At 27.5% G+C, this 21,960-nt stretch overlaps 2 protein-coding genes across 9 annotated transcripts in view; one reads left to right on the top strand and one right to left on the bottom strand.

Moving 5' to 3' along the window:
- LOC145194354 (pseudouridylate synthase RPUSD2-like) overlaps positions 1-21,880 on the bottom strand; it is a 33,320-nt gene extending 11,440 nt beyond the window's left edge. For 2 of the 8 annotated variants that reach the window (XM_090069413.1, XM_090069414.1), the window contains exons 1-11: positions 19,097-19,336; positions 15,046-15,136; positions 12,922-13,043; positions 12,350-12,380; positions 10,367-10,436; positions 10,154-10,241; positions 9,747-9,825; positions 6,439-6,487; positions 6,057-6,149; positions 5,752-5,888; positions 4,889-5,034 (exon numbers count right to left, since the gene is read on the bottom strand). In XM_090069413.1, coding sequence (XP_089925539.1) covers positions 4,889-5,034; positions 5,752-5,888; positions 6,057-6,149; positions 6,439-6,487; positions 9,747-9,825; positions 10,154-10,241; positions 10,367-10,436; positions 12,350-12,380; positions 12,922-13,043; positions 15,046-15,136; positions 19,097-19,321 — 1,131 coding nt within the window. In that variant the 5' untranslated portion in view covers positions 19,322-19,336. Of the gene's footprint in view, positions 1-4,888; positions 5,035-5,751; positions 5,889-6,056; positions 6,150-6,438; positions 6,488-9,746; positions 9,826-10,153; positions 10,242-10,366; positions 10,437-12,349; positions 12,381-12,921; positions 13,044-15,045; positions 15,137-19,096; positions 19,337-20,738; positions 20,924-21,285; positions 21,427-21,596 lie in introns of those variants that run through there. The other 6 variants (XM_090069416.1, XM_090069421.1, XM_090069418.1 and 3 more) reach the window with 6 other exon arrangements.
- LOC149881110 (uncharacterized) lies at positions 53-3,636 on the top strand. The gene is made up of 2 exons (XM_090069422.1): positions 53-422; positions 1,079-3,636. The coding sequence occupies exon 2, from the start codon at positions 1,079-1,081 to the stop codon at positions 1,916-1,918; it is 840 nt and encodes a 279-aa protein (XP_089925548.1). The 5' UTR covers positions 53-422; the 3' UTR covers positions 1,919-3,636.
- Positions 21,881-21,960: the final 80 nt, after the last annotated feature.

Raw genomic sequence — 21,960 nt, 5'->3', positions numbered from 1 at the left:
AAAATGAAGAAAAACTAGGCACCGCCGATTCGGTTCGTAAAATCCGCAAAAAGCCAATCCGACTTATTTTGCGGATTAAAATAGTCAGTTCGTAAAAATTTTTCGGATTAATAATCCGAAAACTAATTTACGAACCACTAGCGAATTTTTTTTTTGCGGATTCACTTCGCTGTTCGGATTATCAATCCGAAAAATTTTTACAAATCAATTTAACTTTTATTCGTTTAGCGAATTATACGAATCGCGTTCCGTTCGCGTCACCATTAAATGGTGTGGTCCAAAAAAATTACGTTTTTATTATGTGCGCGTCCTATAAATAGTGGATTTCTTTTTTATTTTCAATCAGTTCTATTTGGAAATCTTAACATACAACAATTCGTTCAACAGATCAAGTCTACTATTCTTCACCTACATTTATTACGGTAAGCCATTATTATATTAATTTGATTTAAAAGTTAAGAATATTTCAAACTGAATTTTTGCGGTTTTTTTTTTTTTTTTTTTGTGGATCGAATTCCTTTGCGAATTATTTCGCTTTGCGGATTGCTTCAATTAGTGGATTGGTCCGATAAAATTTATATTGTAATATTTCTTCTACTTAAATATTAACAGAAATAAAAATAGAAATAGAGATAAAAACTAGTTTGAAAAATTGTTACGCTCATTTCAATAATTAAGGCAAATAATTAGTTCTTTTATTGAAAACTTTATGCATGCCTCTAAAATATCATTTATTGTTAAGACGAATATTAAGGAAAATTTTCAAATAACTTAATAAATAATTAGTTCTTTTTCGGAAACTGTTTGTATGCATCAAAAACTATCACGTTTTATTAAGGCAAATATTAAGGAAATATTGAGCCAAATATTTCAATAAAAAGTCAGTAAATCGAAAATGTGATTTGATCCGTGTTTTCGAATTTTTAATCCGAAAAGTAATCCTTATTAACAATCTGATCCGTTTTTGTGGATTTTAAATTCAATAAATAATCCGAAATATTCGTCCGATCCGATATGGCAAACTCAATCCGATTCGTTTCTTTTTTTTTTTTTCATTTCACTTTTTTTTTCTTTTCAGATGCCTAAGCTGTCTAATATTTGGGAATTCTTCAACAATGTGGAGGAAAACAAGGCAAAATGCAAGGCCTGTGGCAAAATATACTTAATCAATAAAAGCACCACAAGTCCTTTAAGGAACCATTTGAAAAGAGTCCACTTGAATTTATATAAACAATTAGAAAGGAAAGACAAGCAAAAATCAACAATACCAGACATTTTTGATGAGCTTGCCTCTGAAGACTCAGATTTTGAACAAACACAAGAAAGAGGAAAAAAGAGGAGATGTCCACAGACACAAAAAGATACACCAGTATCGCCACAGCCTGGACCAAGTGGAACTTGTGGCACTTCCAACACACAGACACTGCAAGGCAGAAAACAGGCTACCAAACCTGAATGGGAAGTTACTGACATCAATCAAATAAGAACTGTTGTTGACATTACTAAATGGGTGATTGAGGACACTCAACCATTTTCTATTGTAGAAACTGACGCATTCACCCGGATGATGAGAACTGCAACCAACGGTCAATTCAGAGCCATTACAGCAAAGAATATATCTACAAAATACATTCCTCTCCTTTTTAAATTCATCAAGGAACAAGTAAAAAACATTTTCAATTCAGACAAGTCAAATCTTGATGGAGTGGCCTTTACATCCGACGTGTGGACCACTGATCACACCAATTTGTCTTTCATGAGCCTTACACTCCACTATATAGATTCAAAGTTCCAATTAAAGCGCTTCTTGGTAGAAATGTCCTACTTCCCCGAACAACATACTGCCGACAATATTGCCAAGAAGCTCAATGAATCTATCAACAAACTGGAACTTGATTTTGAGTCAAAACCTGGATAACAGTCGACGGTGCAGCTAATGTCTAAGCAGGTGTTAGGAAATCAATTGGGGTTCAAAGTGCAATTTGGTGTGTCGACCACCGTCTAAATCTAGTTGTCAGTGGTGCTGTCGATGATAAAAGATGTCCAAAATGGTCAATTCTCAACCACAAAATAACAAAATTAGTAGGTCACTTCAACCAGTCCTCTCAAAAAGCTATGACTTTAGTTAATGCTGCCAAAGCCTTAAAAAACTCCAGAACAAAGTTAGTACAGAGATGCCCCACAAGATGGAACTCTGACCTCCATCAAATGGAGTCTGTGGTGGATCTTCTTCCGGCGATGCATTCTTTAAAGAATCCGAACCCTACTGTTTCTGGAGGTTGTAAGTTGACAGATCTTTTACCAACAGATGATGAAGTGGAATCTATTCAATCTGTCATCCGGCTTCTGAGAGGCTTTTCAGAATTCTCTGAGAAATGCAGCAGTGAAAAGAATGTTAGCATCTGTTCCGTTATTAATTGCCTATACAACATCAGAGGAAGATTAGCAAGGGAGATGATCAAGCCAAAAACCGAGGTGTCATCAGAGCTTGCTCACTACTTCAATGAAGATTTAAACAAAAGATTCGAAAAGGGAGTTGATGAATATTGAATTCTCTATAGCTCATTTTTTAGATCCTAACAGCAAGGGCATGTGCTTTGTGGATGAGGGGGAAAAATTTGAAGTAGTCAAAACTGCAGTAAAAAAAGCTATGGAAGAACTGTCAAAAAAAGAAATTTTGGCTAGCCAAAGCACTCCTTCCCCTTCAATGTTGGATGATGAAGATGACGACGACTTTGATTTCACTGAACAACTGAGGAAGAAAGTGTTTGGTGCAGGTTACATTAATCCTGGAGGTGAAACAAGCACCAAGAAAGCCATTTCTACTGAAATTGAGGGGTATTTGAATTCAAAACCAGTTCCAGCAAATACAAATGTACTGGAATTCTGGAAACAAAACCAGTATATTTACCCAATAATGTCAAGGCTGGCCAGAAAAAACCTCTGTATACCTGCTGCATCATCAACATCTGAAAGAGTTTTCTCAACAGCAGGGAATATATACAGCTCTAGAAGAACCAATCTTTCAATCTCAAAGGTTGAGATGTTGGTATATATGAAAGAAAACACTAAGCAACTCAGTAAAATTCAAGACATTGTGTGGCCAGGAAATGAATTTGGAAAATGATTAACTTTCAGTGTGATTTTGACTTTTTTTTATTTCTTAACAAGGAAATCATTTCGTTTCATTGTATATTTGAATATTATAAATAAATAAAAATGAATTTTAATTCGAAAGCTTTTTTTATTCTGAATCCGTATAAATCCGTAAAAATAATATCGGTTCGGATTCCAATTCGAAAAAAATTTTTCGAATTGCAATCCGATCCGAAAGTATCGAATCGGATTGCAATCCGAAAAAATAATCCGAAAAAATTTTAACGAATTATTTTCCGATAAATTATTTTCGGATCAAATCAATCCGTAAGTAGTTTGAACCGTTTAGCATAGATAATTCGGTGCACAATCCGCAAACCGATAAACAGTAACGAATCGGCGGTCTCTAAGAAAAACACTTCACTTTGACAGGCAATAGTATTAATCCACCTGCTTCTGAATTAAATCCAATTAAGGAAGAAATGCTGAACTTTCTGAAAAAGGAGCTACTGATATTTCAGCCAAGGGATTACTACAGAGAATTACTAATGCCGGGTAAACATTTAATTTTTGGTAAAAACCCCAGTATTATATATGTGCAAGCACCAGGGGCCTACCACATAACCAGATGGACAAAGATACTTATATACCATCTAAAAATGTACATGTACTATTCATAATTTTATCATACATCTCAAGAATCTCAGGATGTCGCTAATTTCCTTTGACATTTGTAGTATCTCAGATTTCTGTGCTGTGTAAATTTGCTGATAATGCAGTAAAGCTATGAATGATGTTGCTAAACAAGATATATTGCTGATGTAATAATTTAACCCTGTTTTTACCAGGAGGAACAAATACATTTTTACTGGTAGTTGTGAAGCACTGATATGAGCACCCTGAAAATATTCTTGCTGACTAATCCAGTGGCTGTCTACATGACTAAAATAGACATTAAAACCTGCATAATGCACTTATTTATATTGCTATACTGTACAATAAACTCCATTTTTCCGATTAACAATTGTGTTTGAGAACAAATAAAACAAAAACAACTGAACTTGTTCATATATGGAAGATACTGTATTAAAACTTTAATAATTTAAATAATACAGCTCAATCAATTTAAATGTATGACTTTTATAATGATCAAATATATTTTTAAAAATGGCTGAATTTTATAGTGAAAATTAGAATTAAAGATTAGAAAAAAACTTTAATTAGCTGAAAGTCATAAACTATAGCACTGAGGGAGATGTATGATTGAAGAATTTAATTCTATAGTTATGAGAAAAGGAATTGCTGTAAAAAAGGAATCCCTAAATGAAAAAACTAGGCCCTTATAAAATTTTTGAATAAAAACTGACAAAATTTAATACTGCTTGTTTATTTGCTATTAACTAATTAATAAAGTGTTCATACATTATTTTGTTAGCGCATATGTACTAAAATTTTGTATTAAACACTTATGTTAAGCATAAATGTTAAATACAAAAGCTTTTAAAACTTAGAAACGCTTTTACAGATTTAACTTTAATTTATACCATGAATAAAAATTAATTACATAATATTTAATACTATCTCAAAACAGTTGAGAAAATGTCAAACCTTGTAGTTTTAATTAATGCAAAATAAAAGGCATGGCACTTTGGAAGGTAGAATGCAACAGTCCTTTTTTAAAACGGTTAATATAGTTTTATGATTGAACTTTCACTCTCTTTGACATTAACTATTTTAAAAAGAATAAAATTTTTAATAATGTAAATAATAATAAAAAAATAGTTAAGAAAACCTTTTTTGTATCAATAGCAGTCCCTTTTCGACCATTGCCTTCACCCCAGGCTGTTGGATGGTTATAAATAGGATCATTCACAATAGGATGACCTAAGTATTGAAGGTGGACTCGAATTTGATGCATGCGCCCAGTTTTTGGTTTACCTTAAGTAATTTTATATTAGCAATATTATTATTATACATCTTGAATGGAAAAGCAATAATTTTTATTTAAAAATATATATAATTATCAGGTTGAAGATTCTAAATTTTATATAAAATATGTTATTATGTACATTTGGATTATGACTTTTTGGCTCTGAGTGCCTAATAAGGAAATGTTTTACTTTAGAATTTTAAATTAAGAAAAAATAAATTAATAATTACAAATGCCATTTTACCATTGGCATTAAATTATAAAATATATGGTAGGAAGAAAATGTAGTAACTTTTTTTATAAAAAGTTAGTAAACAGAACTATCAGCTGAATTAAAAAATTACTTAAATAATTTTTAAAAAGTTTTAAATACTATTAAGTGGTTTAGTCAAATTAAAGTTTTTTATACTATTTTGAATTTATTTTGAACTTATTTGTTTAACATTTCAACAACAGTTATACCGCCCTTTTTAAAAATTTACTTCTTTTAAATTGTGTTATTAATTTAAATTGTGTTATTATGTTATTATGCAAGATACATCACTTTAAAAAATGGAAAAAAAGATGCAACTTATAAGAGAATTTTTCTTCCAAAATTTGTTTGATTTTTTAAAAATAATTTTTTTACATTAATGCTATTGTTACAACAACATTTGTAATTACTGCATTTCTTCCCCAATGATTTCTAACGCTAAAGTAAAACTCTAGTGACAAATAATACTAACATTGGACAACACTACTTTCTCCATTATAACTAAGTCTTTGAAAAATTGTAGAACTAAATTTTCCTTCCTTGCTCACTGAGCAGAAACCTATTTTATGTGAAACTGTCATAATGGGTTCTTCTACCACAATTTCTTCTCTAAAAAGCAAAAGAAAATCAAAAAGAGATTTCATCCTTTATATAGTTTCTAAATGTAAAAATATTGGATAAGTATTTTATAACATGATCAACTAAAAATGTTCATAAAATAAAGAGCATAACACAAAAATATCTTCATAAGAGAACATTTCACATAATAATATTTACTTTGGAAACTTTCCAACAACTCGAGCTAGATATTCCTTTTCAACTAATCTTCCACGGACTAAACTTTCCAACTCACGTGCCTTTTTAGAAGTTCTGATTTACAAAACATGTTAAAAATATTATTTATATTAAAATCAGAATAGCGATAAAAAAAATTCAAAGATAGCAAATTGCAATTTTTGCAACTTAACAACTTTAAAATTGCACAAAAAAGTGAAAACAGTTTCTTTGCAAGAAGAGTAAAATTAGACATTTTTTTGAAGAAGTAAAGAGTTAATTTAATTTAACTCTGCAATATAAAAAGATAAATTTGTAACATGTAAAATATAAAAAATTCAACAAAATCTTTCTACAATATAAAAGTGCATAAAGTAAGACTCACTTTGCAAATATAAGTACTCCTGAGGTAAGTCTGTCAATTCGATGAACAGCTGAAGGTAAATTTTGAAGTAGAGTATATTATGAAACTATGTTAAATAATTTATTTTCAGTTTAAAAAAGTTGACATAACTACTCTTTTTAGAGAATTTTTTAGGTATTTGTTTTAGTTTATCTAGTAGGTTTTCAGTAATGTTTTTACACAAACTCTACTTTAATATGTGTTAAAAGGGGCAATCTGATGTTGTTTCAACTCTAGTTGAAATCTTCTAAGATTGAAATCTTCTAGTTGAGTATCTTCTAAGATAATAATCAGATGTTCTTTCATTTAGATTAATTGTTTTTACAGACATTCATTTTATTGTAAACTACTATTAAATTACAGCAAATTAGTATACAATGTCTGGATTATATAGTCTGTTTGATATGATATATAGTCCGGTTTATATGTAGTCTTTTTGATATGAAGTCTGTTTAATGCCCATGCAAATGTGGCAATTCTGGATTTTTTAACAGAAAAGATTGCAAGTGCAAGATTTGTATAATTAAGTGCAATATTTGAGTTAATAAAAATATTACTGGAAAAATGATTAGCGGAAAGATAGATAAAAACGACTGTTATGCTGTAAATATTTGAATATAGAAAATGGAAAATCACAAAATTTAAAGTAAAAACCTTGTTTGAAAAATGGATTGAGACTTTCAAAAGATTATTAAAGCTAAATATATTATTTATTAAAGAAGTAAAAATGTTAAGGAGTTTTCTTAAGACTTCTAAGATACACTCATAATAACACTAAAGCATAAGTAATATAAAAATGCAACTTAATTAAAATATACTCTTAATTAAAAGCAACTGTAAACTAAAATAATAATTAATTGCTGTAGGGGTGGAAATTTTAGCTAAGCCTAATGCCAAGATAACTCACCCAACTTGGTGTCCATAAGCAATTAGTTTAACACTATGGTGGCTCTATACAGTTCTTTTTACAGCTGACTTTTTTTTATGAACCTGGATTTTATTTGTTTTTTTTTTTCTTTTTCTTGTTAAAGAATACCTTAAAAAGGAAAGAGATCAATAGAACTCCAAGTTGAATGTTTGAAAAAAAAAAGTTGCAAAAAGACAGAGAAAGAATAAAGTTGGCAAAAGTAAAAAGCCTGCTATTACTTTGATTTTTGTTTCTTGCTCATCATTCTTCAATCATATTATATTGGTTCTTTACATTTTCTTTACATGTCTTTTAATACATACTCAATTACTTGGGATATGGTCTTAACTTTTAAATTTAAACAGCCTAAGAAGATGGAACATCAAATCAAGTACTTCATTATTCAGTAGCCATAATAAAGCAAGCTATGCCAAAATCAAGTCTACTACAAGTTTAAGTCTTATCTGCTCTTTTGTAAAGTCTGTCACAAACAAAAAAAAAATATACAAAATATTTTTTCTAATGTTAGAAAAAAGCTGTTTTTAAGAAAACTGACAGGTCATCATTTGTACAGTCAAAAAATCATAGCATTTCTGGAACCAGATATAAACTGTCCACCATGCAGAAAACACTGTTTATTGTGGAAAGTTAGATAATGTCAAAGTTTATTGTTCAAAACATTACTTGCTTTATAAATATAGGGAGTCTGTTTATTTACACAAAATCAATTTCAAGAAGTTATAAACACTTAGGTAATTTGCAAAAAAATTGTTTGCAAAGTTCAAAAAGAAGCTATAGGTGAAGAAGCCACAAAGCTTTGATCAGAAATAATTGATTGAAAAATCAGAATTCATAAATACAACATTTACCGCCAATTTTTTTAGAACTAAACTTGGCTGATAGCCATCTAAAAAAGGAAAGGCAATACTCAGTGTTGATTTCTCAAATAGGTTTATAAATAAGCAGCTCGACAAGATCCAGAGTGCATTTTTTGGTCTTTCTCATATCATCCTGAAAATATTAAAATGAAGATATGGCAAGGCACTTTAAAGAATCCCATGGTGGAAATTGGTGGAATTGTTAAACAAAACGTTTACAGGAAAAGGTTTTGTTAGCTAAATTTGTGAATGAAAATGCTTAACAATTTTCCAAAGCAGCTGCTCAACTGTGTGATATTACAGTGATGTACCTTGATACAGAAGTTATCAAATCCTCAGATTTAGCTGACAGCATCTATGCCCATGGAACTCTAAAGATTCACCATGTAAAATGTTTGACTCCCAATTTAATTGACTTATGCTTAAATAGCACATTTAATAAATCATCAGATGTTTTTACATCATGAAATAGGATGAAAAGAATTTAGAAGATGATGGTGACTACCTATTTATAAAACTTTTGTTTAAAAAGGAAGAAACTGGCTATGTCAACTTTTTGTCCTTCTGTGACACTGATCACTGTTTTTTAATTTGAAATAAAGAAACCTGTTTAAGTATTAGCCAACAATACTTTTTTACTTTTAACCTAAATGTCTCATACTTGTTTGAAGAAAAAGAATTGGAGCAATATCTGTATTCAATTTTATAGAATCAAAGCCTTCAGTAAAAATTTAATTCTAGACCCTTTCTCTAGGTGACACAAGTTTTGAAGACCTCTAACTGAAAATTTAGAACTGAACAGTGGATTCTGCTTTCAAGAATGAACCACTTTTTGTGAGAATTAAGAACACACATGCAAAACATTTTCAATGTAGATAAAACTTAATGGACAACATCTAACTTTGACCAGGTCTCCCATCTCTAAAAAAAATTGTCCATCACCATGATGTAGATCTGTCACAATCAACTTGACTGCTTAAAAATCAATTTATGAACAGTTGAGAATTTTCCTCTTCTTGTAAAATAGTTAGTCAAACAATACTACTGGTGTGCTACTTCTTTAAATGGACTAAACTGTAATGGACATCCTTCTTAGTTTAGCTTGTGTTGTCTTGTATTTTAACATAGAAACATGTTTACAGATTTACAAATACTTAATGTATTTGTTATATTGTAGTATATAATAGAAGGTTTAAAAGTAAATAATGTCAAAGTTGCCCTAATCTCAAAACATTAATATATGTATATATCAAACAAATTTTTTAGTGTTTCATTCTTAACAACTAAAAAAAAAGTTTTTAAAAACAGTTATCTTACCTCCCCTTCTCCTTTAACTCCCTTATACAATTTTTCATAAGTATAAATTGTTTAGTAAAAAAGAAGAGTAAATTTATGTCACTATCTTATATTTGATATACTTGTAGCCCAGCCTTTTTATAGAAAATAGATTTGTATCATAACCACAAAACCATAACCATAATCTCATTAGCTATATATATACTTACTATGTAGATTATTCAATCCATATTCTTTGCCCAGAATAAATACAATTGTATTATGACGAAATCTCCCACAAGGATGAACCTGTAATTATGTAAAGGTATTTAAAAAAAATCAATTTACCAATTTAAAACATTATATTGTTTATAATTAATTAATTGCTTTTACTACTTTATGCTCTGTAAGATAAATGAAGACTAAAACTTTTTTTTTTTTCATGTTGATGTTTAGTTCCTCTACGCAGTTTTTATATAAGTAACTTTATCTTCAATGGCAAAAAGATATATTTCATAAATTAATTTTTCTCTATCTGGATTTTAGTCAATTGCTAGTTTACTAAAAAATTGGTTTGTTTATCTCTTCTTAACATCAAAAAAAAAAAAAATTGATGTAAATAATTGATATTACTTACAGGAATTGAAGCTGGCTTATTTATGACCACAATATTATCATTATTTTGTATAAATTCAATTTCTTCATTAATAACTGGAGGTTCGTGCCTGTAATAAACAAAAAAAATCAAAAGAATTAATTAACTACTTTTTTTTTTTTAAGAACAGTATTTTCAAAACAATTGAGAGATTAGTTTGAGAAAACAATGCTAAACATAAATTTAATAAATTACCGATGAATCTGAGTTTTCAAAATATCTTTTGCTGTTAGCCTATGATCATGAGAAACAATGTTGTCATTCACTAAAATTCAAGTAATAAGAGTAATGGGATAAATTGACACAAAATCCAGTTATTAAAACTATAACAATATGTAACCCAACTTTGTCTTTGAAGTGTTATATTTCAAGTGTTTATGTCTAAGAATCGTGAGAAAACAGCAATACTTACAAAAAAACTTTGGTTTAGTGAACACAGCCTACAGAAGTTTCTTGTTTATAAAGATAGCAAGCAAATTTTATCTTTATAAATATCCCCAACATATAATCCTTTATCAAATTTTCAAAATATTGTTTTTTGTGATGATGTATAAACTTCAGTATATCTACGTGAAACTACTCACCTTGCTTCTCTGAGTAAGACTCGTGCTCTCCTTGAATTTGTTAAAGGGAACATCAAGATTATAGACTTTAAGGACATCCTGCACCTTGTTTGAAGGTAATTTTTTATGAGTCTGGACTACCTCTTCATAGTTTTCAGCTTTGAGATTGTCAGGGTCATTAACCACTGCAAAAAAACATTATAAGCCAATATCTCTATTCTTTTCAGCTTCTTGGCTGAAAAGCCAATCTCTAGGATCTTCCTTATTTGTGGCCCAACAAAAGTTTCAGCCTTGACCTTTAGAAAGTGATTTAGGATATATTTAAAAGCTGCCAAACTCCTTATCTAGAGTGGAGACCAATTGCTTTACAAGAAAAAATTTATTGTGCAATGGTGACATCAAGACCTAGAGAGTGTACAGGTAGTTTCTATTGAATATTGTTTTTTCCTGCAGAGAATATTTTTAGCTCTAGTCAGTCCCTTTTGTGTTAATGTGACTTAACATTCCAACAATTCCACAGACAAAGAAAACAGGGCAGTGTAAAACCTGCCTTGGAGTAATGTCTTTTAATGACTACAAGACCAAAGTTTTTTGGGAACAGAGGCTGTTTTCTATTTACTTCAGACATTAAGGAAATAGAAAAAGATTTTCTTAATCCAAAGACAGAGAAAAAGTTAAAATTTGTTATGGTATGTAAATTTAACTTTGTCATCCAAGTTATTTTTCATATATTTGTTATGTACAAAAAAATAGTTAACAACCAGTACAATAATGAAATAGAAGATGTTTAAAATTCCACAAAAACTATAAACCTTTTTGCTAAATAAATCGAAAAAGTATACAAATTTATATTGTTATACTGCATTTACTATATTATATTGAACAACAAAAACTTTTTAAATAAAAAAAATATTTAAATGTTTGAATAGAAATCTTGTTGGTTGGTTTAAACTTGTCTAAACATTTTTTTAACAACTAGTCACTTATTTTTAAAATGTAACCACTACAGAAAATTAATGCCCTTATTTATATAATTGCAAATGAAGATCTGAATCTTCAAAAATTCAGATGTGAGTTATGTGTAGGAGATAATGCCTCTCAAAACTTTGTAAATGTAGACTAAGTAAATAATGAAAAATATTGAAGCAATGAGAATTTTGAAATAATGAGAAATATCAAATCTTCTTGTTTTCAATATAAGGTCTATTGCAAAAGTTCATGAATAAATGTTTCAACAATTCCAACATTATGCTCAACATTAAAACTAAACTACTTTTTATATAAAATGTTTCATATGAAACTAGTTAACATTTAACTAAATAAAACTCTATTCCTTTTTAAAAGCCACAATAAATAGAGTAGCAGAATTTAACTCTACAAACAGATAATTTAATGAAAAAGTATCAATTTTATTTTAAATGTTTGAATGCTTTTCTGCTTAATAAAAATTAATAAGTATTTATGCTTATAATAATTGAAATAACTTGCACAAATTATTAATAAAAATAATTTTATATTGCTAGTAAACTTTGCATTGACTTAAAATGTGCAAAACCAAACTTAAATTGCAAACAAGCTTTAAAAAGTTTAAAAACTCCAAATAATTAAAAATCACCTCTGATTTTTCCAGAAGAAATAGCATGCATCTAAAAAAAGTTGATAATGTAATTAATTGCAGCTTGAATAAGTACTCAAAACTTTAAATTGATTTGATCAAAAACTTTAAATTGATTTAATGTTAAGTGAAAATTTCTCAAAATCACAATTTTTTAACTTTAAAAAGAATTTTTTACAAGAATCCCGACATTTTGAATATAACAATTCCCCTTCTCTAAGGAAATCTGAGTAATAAAGTTCATTTGGCATGTAACTGAAAAACCTTTTCCCACTCTAGATATTTGCTTAAAATTTACCAGTAATTTTAAGCAGCCATTGTTAAGTTATGAATTAAGAGAGATACTAAGGAACATAAATATTTAATTAGAAATATAAACATTTTGTAACTGATGGTTGATGTAATACTTTAATGATCAACAAGATGCAGAAACAAGCAAATAAGAATGCTAATAAAAATTCATTGAAAAAAAAAAAATGAAAAAAAATCTACACTATAACAACAAAAAAAAAATAATTTGGGAACATTTCAAACTATTTTACTTTTATAAAAATATTTATGACCAAATTTACATAATACTCCTCTGTCTCCATGTTAAACTCTTTTCTAAAAACATCTAGCACCGTTGAATTTAACCAGCGTCCTTTCACATGAGCAACGAAGTTAAACTTATACGGATAAACCCATCGCAATCCTAGAAATATATAACGCTTATTATTTTAAAAAAAACCATCTTCATTCTGATAATATATTGATAATTCTTGATTATTAAAAACATTCCTTAATATCATCTAGAACAACATATGTAATACATATGAAATATTATTTGATGGAACATTTGTAGACCAGAACGACCTTAGGGTATTGATTGACTAATTTTTAAAAAGTGTTTGAGTTTTGTTATAGTGAAAGTTCATTATCATAGAAATTAATTGTCAAGTTTATATCTAGAACAAATCCATATTTGGCCTGAGAAATCCACATGATCATTTACTAAACTATAAATACTATCTTGTAAGGATAAAAGTTACAATTCCCACTATCTATTCTTTCTGTATTATCCCTTTCAGTATTAAAGCAAAAAATGTGTCAGTTTGGTAATTATTTCCCTGAGATTTGGTGGAATGCCTTGAATCATTTTTTTTTAAGTATTATGCCAATGATATACTGTATACACTATGAGTTGAGACTTTAAGGTGTTTAGGATGGTTCAAAATAATTGTTCCAAAACTTGAGTTACATAGCTAGTGGACTTAAAAATCAGATCCATGGGTAAATCTAGCCAACTTACATACTGAGTCATGATAATTTTCTTTGAATTACTTTTTATATAAACTTTTGAAACTTAAAATCAAAATTTAAAAAAATATATTATTATATGGTTAAATAACTTATGTTGTTTAATATAGTATAATGGCATTTACTTGGAAAAGAAAATTTTAATTTCTTAGCCATATTCAAAAGATGCTTTGAATAGAGTTTCAGCTTCCTTGGTTTTCATATACTATTCTTTTTCAATGTAAAACTTTTATTTATTTTTTTAGGAAACTATTTTGTTTAGGTGGAATTTTTTATTATCCAAAAATTAGTGAAAAAAGCGTTATAATTGAATATTTAACTTATTTTTGGGAGTGTATGGAAAAAAACATATAAAACTGAAAATTCAAAACAATTTTCCATCACAGTGATATACATTTCTAATTTTTGCTTTTAAATGTATTAGGTGACCAAATTAAAATTTGTTTTAAAAATGCAGCAGGTGACCAAATTAACATAAATTGAGAAAATTTTCAAATTAACTAACATTTTCCAACTTTTAAAAATGTCTTCTAAAAAAAGATCATATATACTATTGATTTCAAACTCAAGGTGATTAAGTATTTAGAGAAGCGTAATAATTTGGCAAGTTAATGAAAAGTTTGATTGGAGAAGACAAATGGAAAAACTAGAATAAATCATGGAAAACCATTTGAATGGTCATTACTTGAGAAAAATTAAACAGTTAGATTAAAAAGTCTATGAAAACCAACTCAATAGTAAACAGAATTAAAACCAGAATACTTAAATAAAATGCAATTGAGATTTATGCAAAGGAATGCTAGAGTTGTAGACTTTTTGTAAATATGTTATAAGCAAATGGAAGACCTTTTTGGTGACAAAAGTAGTGTTGAGGACAATATGATTTAAATAGCAAAAATAATGTAAAAGTGCTTTTAACAAATGTTTGATATTGAGTTCAAGAAAAATTTTGTTTCATCTTTAAAATATTCCTTAAGAATGCAAAAAGACAAAAATAGCGATCTGTAGAAAATACACCTGAACTTTTTCAAAAGTTGAAGTAATTTAATCTTTTATTTAAAGCTATTTTTGCATTTGCATTTTCTTGCTATTTCTTTTATTACATATTTCTCTTACTTAAATGAAATTGCAAGTTATTAAGTGAAAAGTAGAAATTTAAATATGGAAAAAGGAAAGTGTAAAGTGTAGCTTTTATTTGGATATTTCATTTTATTTTTATACTAGTAAAGATATGTATAGGACATGAAAAACCAAAAGTAAAGCAATTTTTCATAATTTTTTAAACGCCTTATTGTAAAATGGTTTGCTTTCAAAATCTGGACAATCAAACATATTACAAAAGATAGTTGAACATCAAACACAGTCCAGATTTTTACAGGACACCATGTAGAACCTACCATTTTTAAAATAGTATGATGTTTCATTAAACATCTCCATATGAAAGCCAGTTTTTCGGACACAAATCTGCTTATCCAAAGCATGTTCAATCTAAAAAAAATTAATAATAATAATAAAAAAATTATACTGAATACTGTCATAACCATTCAAAGATTAGATCAAGAAAATAGTGAACATCCAGTATATGCTGAGTGTCTGAAATAAAATTTAATTGATTTTAAAATAAAATAACTACGTAATAACACATTGAATTTTTAAAATTTTTTTTTCCATAACTACTTCAGAGTTAATAGATTTTTTTTTTTTTTTTTTTTGATTGCTGCTTTTTGTCAAGAGTCACAATATTTCTATACTTCTCTGGCCTGATTTAACATTAAAGTCAATTTTGTTTTAAAAACAACTGATCAGCTAGTCCGCACAATTACACTGAATAGAGCTTCATAGAGCCCTATTGGTCGATTGTGAATGGACAAAGAGTGGAAAACAAACAGGTTTATGGATTGAAAAAAGTATCAAAGACACTTTTTCAAGACATGATGACAAGTGTGAAGAGAAAAATTAGAATTTTGAATCAAAAATCTTATAAATCAGTGCTTTATATCATTCTTTAAGTTGATATTTCATGAATAAATTATATAAAGTAAATTGAATTTTTTTTTGTCAAGATATTTCATTTTGAAACCAGCCAAATTTCTTTTTGAACACCCGATATCAAACATATGCTTGGCATTTACTACTACACTATACTATAAATACCAAGTATATACTTGGTATTTTTAGTACAGTGTAGTAGTAGTTCAAAAATGCAAGTAAAAAATGATAGTTAAACTCATATATTAATTTTGACTATTTTAGAGTTTGAGCCATGAATTTTTGTAACTAGCCTTTATTCTTAATGCTTTAAGCAGTTTATTACAATCTGAATTCAATTGAGAGCAGCAGAGTTGGTTAGAGCTGAAAATATTTTGTGATGATGCTCAATTTGTAAAAGAATTTGCTTTTGCTGAAATTTCTTAAGTTAAGAGTCCAAATTGGATGATGCAGTCTTTCCATGAGCAGAATTACAGGTGCCAATATTTCTTCTTTTAAAGTTATCAACAAACTCTCCTGATCAATACAAGGACAGTGCCACTTAAAATGATTTAATGCTTTAACATTGGAAACTCATCAACTAACTCCTGTACATTAGGGTGTGTCCCAAAAAAAATTTTTTAGATTCAAAATACGTCCTGGTTATATGCATAAAAATAAGCAATTTTACCAAATTTAAAGGTTTAAAGACCCTTAGAAGTGTTAGGTGTAAAAACTAAAAAAACAGGCATTTTTGAACTTTTTAAATGGATTTTCACATAAATGATACATTTTTACATCTTTCTTATTTATTTATTTTGAATTTATAAATAAGCAAGTATGATTTTTTTTAATACTATTACAGAGAACATATAGGATACATTAGTTAAATCAATATAACAACAAAGTTTACGTTTTTTAGATATATAAATAAATAGTAATATGGAAATAAACAATAAACAATGCAGAAGAACAAGCTGTAAAAAAAAAAATTTAAAGATGTGATAAAAATTTAATGTGGTATAAAACCCAAAGAGACCATTGTATCTTTTGAGCAGACCAATTTTAGAGCTTCCCAAATACCAATTGCCAACAAGTGGTGACATTTTAAGAAGATATTGCCACATTATTTCCTCAAAGCAGTTTAAGCATAAGTCAGCAAAATCAAATATTTGTTGCTCCATAGCTAAAATGTCAACTCCCTGGTGCAAAATGTGAGACAGGTATTAATGATTGTCTTGTCAAAGAACAAGTAAATATCTGGTGCAGATCAGGTTTTCAAAAAGACCTCTTGATGAAAAGTTGGACCATTAGAGATAAGATTGAAAAGCTCAACAAAAAATGGAGAGAGCAAATACATCTTAAAAAGTAAGATTTTCTCAATAAGCTTACGATGAGTAACTTTTTTTTTTATTAAAACTGTGAACTTCTTTTAAAGTTGTAAATGTACAAATTGTCTTTTTTTTTTTTTTTTTTTTTTTTTTTTTTTTTTGTATTAGATTGAACTTCTCTTCAAAAGAAAATCTTTTGATTTTTTTTGACTTTTAATTAAAAGTCTGAAACAAAACATCATGGTGGTTGCTAAAGAGAATAGAAAATGAGTGGACAAAAGAATGAAAAAAAAAATTGAACAACATAGCTTCTTAGCAAAAAATATTTAGATTAAATGTAAATTTTTTTTCAAATCTAACTAAACAAAAAATATTTTGAACCAAAATAAACTGTTTTTTCTTCAGATTGTTTTATTATCTAAATATTAGAAATTTTGAAGAAAAATCGAAATCTACACCTAACACTTCCTGAAGGTTTAGAAACCTAAAGTTTTGCATTTTTCTTTTTTTTAAGGTATATAACCAGGATATTTTTCGAATTTTGTATTTTTGGGACATATTCTTAACATCTAAATTAATTATTACCAGCATCTTGATATTAAAAACATCTTAAACTGTACAGCATTTCAATTGAGTTTGCCTGATTTCACTTGGACTGATGATATTTCTTCAAGAGCATGTTCCAAGTGTTTTGTAGCAGCAAGTGAAGCTATACAATGTGGGAGAAGTAACTTTTGGCAATTTTAGTTTCTTTGCTTGATTGCATCAAAATTCAGTGAAAATTCAATGAAAATTTATATTATTCATTATAAACAAATCTATGATTGACATACTTTTTATGACAGCCATATATTTGTTTTGCTAAACTACTGGTTAAACTTTTATATATATATATATATATATATATATATATATATATATATATATATTATAGAAAAATTATACTTTTTAAACTTTAAACTTTTTACTTTTTATAATATTTTAACAGCAATATCTTTTTTGAATGAAGAATTTAAGAAGTGTAAAGAGGAAACAATTTTTACAGTTATTCTATATTTTGACACAGTTAATTAAAAATTTAAAAAATTTTGACTTTAATGAAATTACTATGAAAAATAAAAAAATTTAAAACTTCAATTCAGATATTTTGTAGCAACATAATAACAGTGTTCTAGAAAAAAACATGTAGCTATTCCTGTATCAAATGCAACAGTCGAATGGACTCTTTTCACAAGCGAACATCCAATCAACAGATTTAAGAAACTAACTTGATTTTTTCACTTTAAAATCACTTCATTATGTTACCAAATACTCTTTTAAATTTCTATAAGTACCTAGCATACTTCTTAGAAAAACTTTTTTTTTTCCAAAATATGCTAGAGTTATTTAAATATGTACATATTTATTGTACATATTTTATATAGCTTTCTATATAGTGATAAAAATATGTATTAAAGTTATTTAACTTAGAATTCATTTGTTTTTTAAAAAAATACATCAGAGTTATGTTTTAATAATATTTAAAACTCATATCAGACTTGAAAAATTTTATATTTTTATGCTTATCCAATTTGGTCAGCCTTGGTATGAGTACAAACAATTTCCATCCTGTTGTCTTGGCTTTCTTTCTCATGTTGAGCTTTTAAAAGCTGTCAATCTTATTCTACTTGCATAATATTTTTAAAAATTTTTTTTATCTATTTATTTATTTATTTGCTGTATAATATTATTTATATTAAGATTTAAAATATTATAAGGGCAGGACTTCAAGAAGATCGCAATGACCTTATCACGAAGCCCTTAACAAAAATCTATTTTCTTCTTCAATAAAAACATCTATATACTATATAAAATAAATATATAAAGAGAATATATAATCACTAATATCATAAATATCATAAATATATCATACCATAGTATATCATAAAGTTATATTATAAATATATCATAAATTTAATACTCTACATACTTTAGAAGTGAAACTCAAAATAAAACATGACAAATCAAGGTGTAGTATAGCAACTGAAAGTACTTTTTAAAAAAATCAAAAAAAATCAAGAATATTTTCTGTTGAAAAAATTATTTTTTTAATAGATTGCTTGAAAAAGGAACAGGTCAATTCAGATGAAAAAACAAAATTTGGCCGTACTATTTCGTTCCATAGAAAAGGTCCACGATGAGATATACAAAATTGAGCTTGTTTGTTTTTGCAAAAAGGTTTTTCTAAAATGCTATTATTACGTAGGTTATATTTATTTTGTGGTTTATTTTTGTAAAGGTTAACAAAAACATTGGGGGATATAAGTTCTTTACATTTGTACATAAAACACAAAACATTAAATACATTTAGTTGATAAACATTTAAGGTGTACATTTCTTTAAAAAGCGGTTCAGAGTTCGAAAAACAATTTTTTAAACTTATTATGCGAGCTGTGTGTTTCTGATGCTGATAAAGAGATTTAAATTTAGTGTACATTTATGTGTACTTCCCCATATAATGTTTGCATAATTGATATGACAATGAATAAAAGAGTAATAATTGTGTTAATTGCTTTTTGTTTAAAATACCTCTAGATTTGTATAGAATTCCAATGCTTTTTGCAACTTTATTAGAAATATTATTGATGTGTGATTTCCAAGACAGATTTTCTTCAATAAGAACTCCTAAAAATTTTGTCACTTTTTCTCTTTTTAGGATGACATTGTCTATAAAAAGATTGGGCATATTTACAGGCAGTATCTGTTTTTTTAAGTTTGGATGGAAAAGTATTCATTTTGTTTTTTCAATATTTAAAGATAGTCTATTTTTTTTTAACCAAAATGAAATTTTTTTAAGTTCTCTGTTCATATTATTAAAAAGTATGTTTATATTTTTATGTGACTGAAACAAGTTTGTGTCGTCTGCAAAAATAATAGTCTTCAAATAGGATGCTTTGTTAAGATCATTTATATATATAATGAAAAGAAGTGGTCCAAGTATGGATCCTTGTGGGACACCATATATTATGTTTATTAATGTTTGAGGTTGGGAATCTTTGCTAAAAACAAATTACTTTCGGTTGGAGAGATAACTTTTGAACCAACTTAGAGTTTTACCAACTATGCCATAACATTCAAGTTTTTTAAGCAAAATATTATGATTGACAGTGTCAAAAACCTTTGACAAGTCAATGAAAACACCAAGTGTAAATTTTTTATTTTTAAAAGATTCGTTAATACAACGTGTTAATTGAAGAATAGCATGTTCGGTTGAGTTGTTTTTTTTAAAACCGAACTGATTTTCATAAAGTAGTTTATTGGTAATTAGGTATGTGTGCACTCTGTTATACATTATTCTTTCTAATATTTTTGAAAAAACTGGAAGAACAGAAATAGGCCTGTAATTTGTTACATTGGTCGGGTCTCCTGTCTTAAAAATAGGAATTACCATATTCATGGCATCCCAATGAGCATAAACTTATTATATATATTTAAACAATTATTATTACAAACATGTTAAGAAATTTATTTGTAAAATTGTCCCCATTCTCATCTAATGGATGTAACAACTACAAAAATAAACTTTTGTGAAAATCAAAATTTTTCACTTAAAACTTTTCCATTATTTAAAAATACATACACCATTAAACTGGTTGTAAAAGTTTATACGCCCCTTTTAAAATTAGTGTAAATATACAAGTGTACAATTAAATATACAAGTGTAAATATACAATTAGTGTAAAACTTAAAAATATTATGACTAGGAAATCCATAACAATTATTATAAAAAACAAAAATGAGCAACTACCCACCTTTTCATTCATTCTTCTTTTACAGAAAAATTGAGTTCACTCTTAACTCCTCACCAAGTATCAATTTTTAGAAAAAAAAAAAGAAAATAATTAACTTGAAAAACTACAGCCACATAAATGGATGTCCTCAAATACCGTTTGGATACTGTATATATGTGGGTGTGTTTTTAATTCTATGACCAACCCTAAGCATAATAGTCCAATATGACTTTTAAGTATATATATATATATATATATAAATATATAAATATATATATATATAAATATATAAATATATATATATATATATATATATATATATATATATATATATATATATATATATATATATATATATATATATATATATATATATATATATATATATATATATATATATATATATATATATATATATATATGGGCAATTCCACGTAAAAGAGGAAAAAAAAAAAAAAAAATTCACGGCGACATATAATAACCGCATTAAATTTATTTTCCAGCTATTTAAGAATACTTTTAAGAAAAAAATTTATTAAAAAAATCATTTTATCACACTATAACATACTTTTAAAGTTGTAAGGGTTATATGAGCATTTTTTGACGTTTACATATATTCATGTTGTGAAGCGTTGAAAAAAGATTCAGTGCTGTTTTTTTAAATAACTATTACTTCTAAGTTTGACTAAAAAGCAAAATTAAACATTATGCATAATATTCTTTATAAAAACGAACTCTGACTAGGTCTATAAGAAGAGCATATTAATGAAAACAAGACGTTACGACCGTCACAAAAAAAAGTCGAAAAGTTTTTTCTATGCTTCGTATCAAACTTTTTAAAACTGCAACCATGGTAAAAGTAAAGATACTTATACATACTTTATCATCGTTTCAAAAAAAAAAAACATTAAAGTGCTTTAGATCCCCATTTCAACGTGTTACTAAGTACGTTACGACCATCACGATATGCTGGCTTTCCTATCACGGCTTCTTCACTTAAAATAAAAAATTTAAGCGCGAACGATTTAATTCATTTAAAACGATTTACCTCATTTAAACCCAGTTATAATATAAATCAGTTTTGTTTATTGTTTAATTTGAAACTTTAAGTATCTAATGAAACTATGATAGTAAACTATTGAAAATTGCTTTCCCCGAAAACAGAGACATGGATACCTTAGTCACCTACAGTTGATTTTACGGAAAAAAATCAACGCTTTCAAAATGGTTACGGCCCTTAGCA

Source organism: Hydra viridissima, unplaced genomic scaffold, assembly GCF_058129835.1.
Source record: "Hydra viridissima isolate aposymbiotic clone 2 unplaced genomic scaffold, HvirCarnegie_v1 scaffold_12, whole genome shotgun sequence".
Taxonomy (NCBI): domain Eukaryota; kingdom Metazoa; phylum Cnidaria; class Hydrozoa; order Anthoathecata; family Hydridae; genus Hydra; species Hydra viridissima.
Note: the sequence above shows the minus strand (reverse complement) of the source record. Positions and strands in the feature narration are given on the sequence as shown.

Bases quoted from the DNA above. Each gene is read 5' to 3' on its own strand.
- LOC149881110 (XM_090069422.1), top strand. From the start codon at position 1,079: ATGCCTAAGCTGTCTAATATTTGGGAATTCTTCAACAATGTGGAGGAA.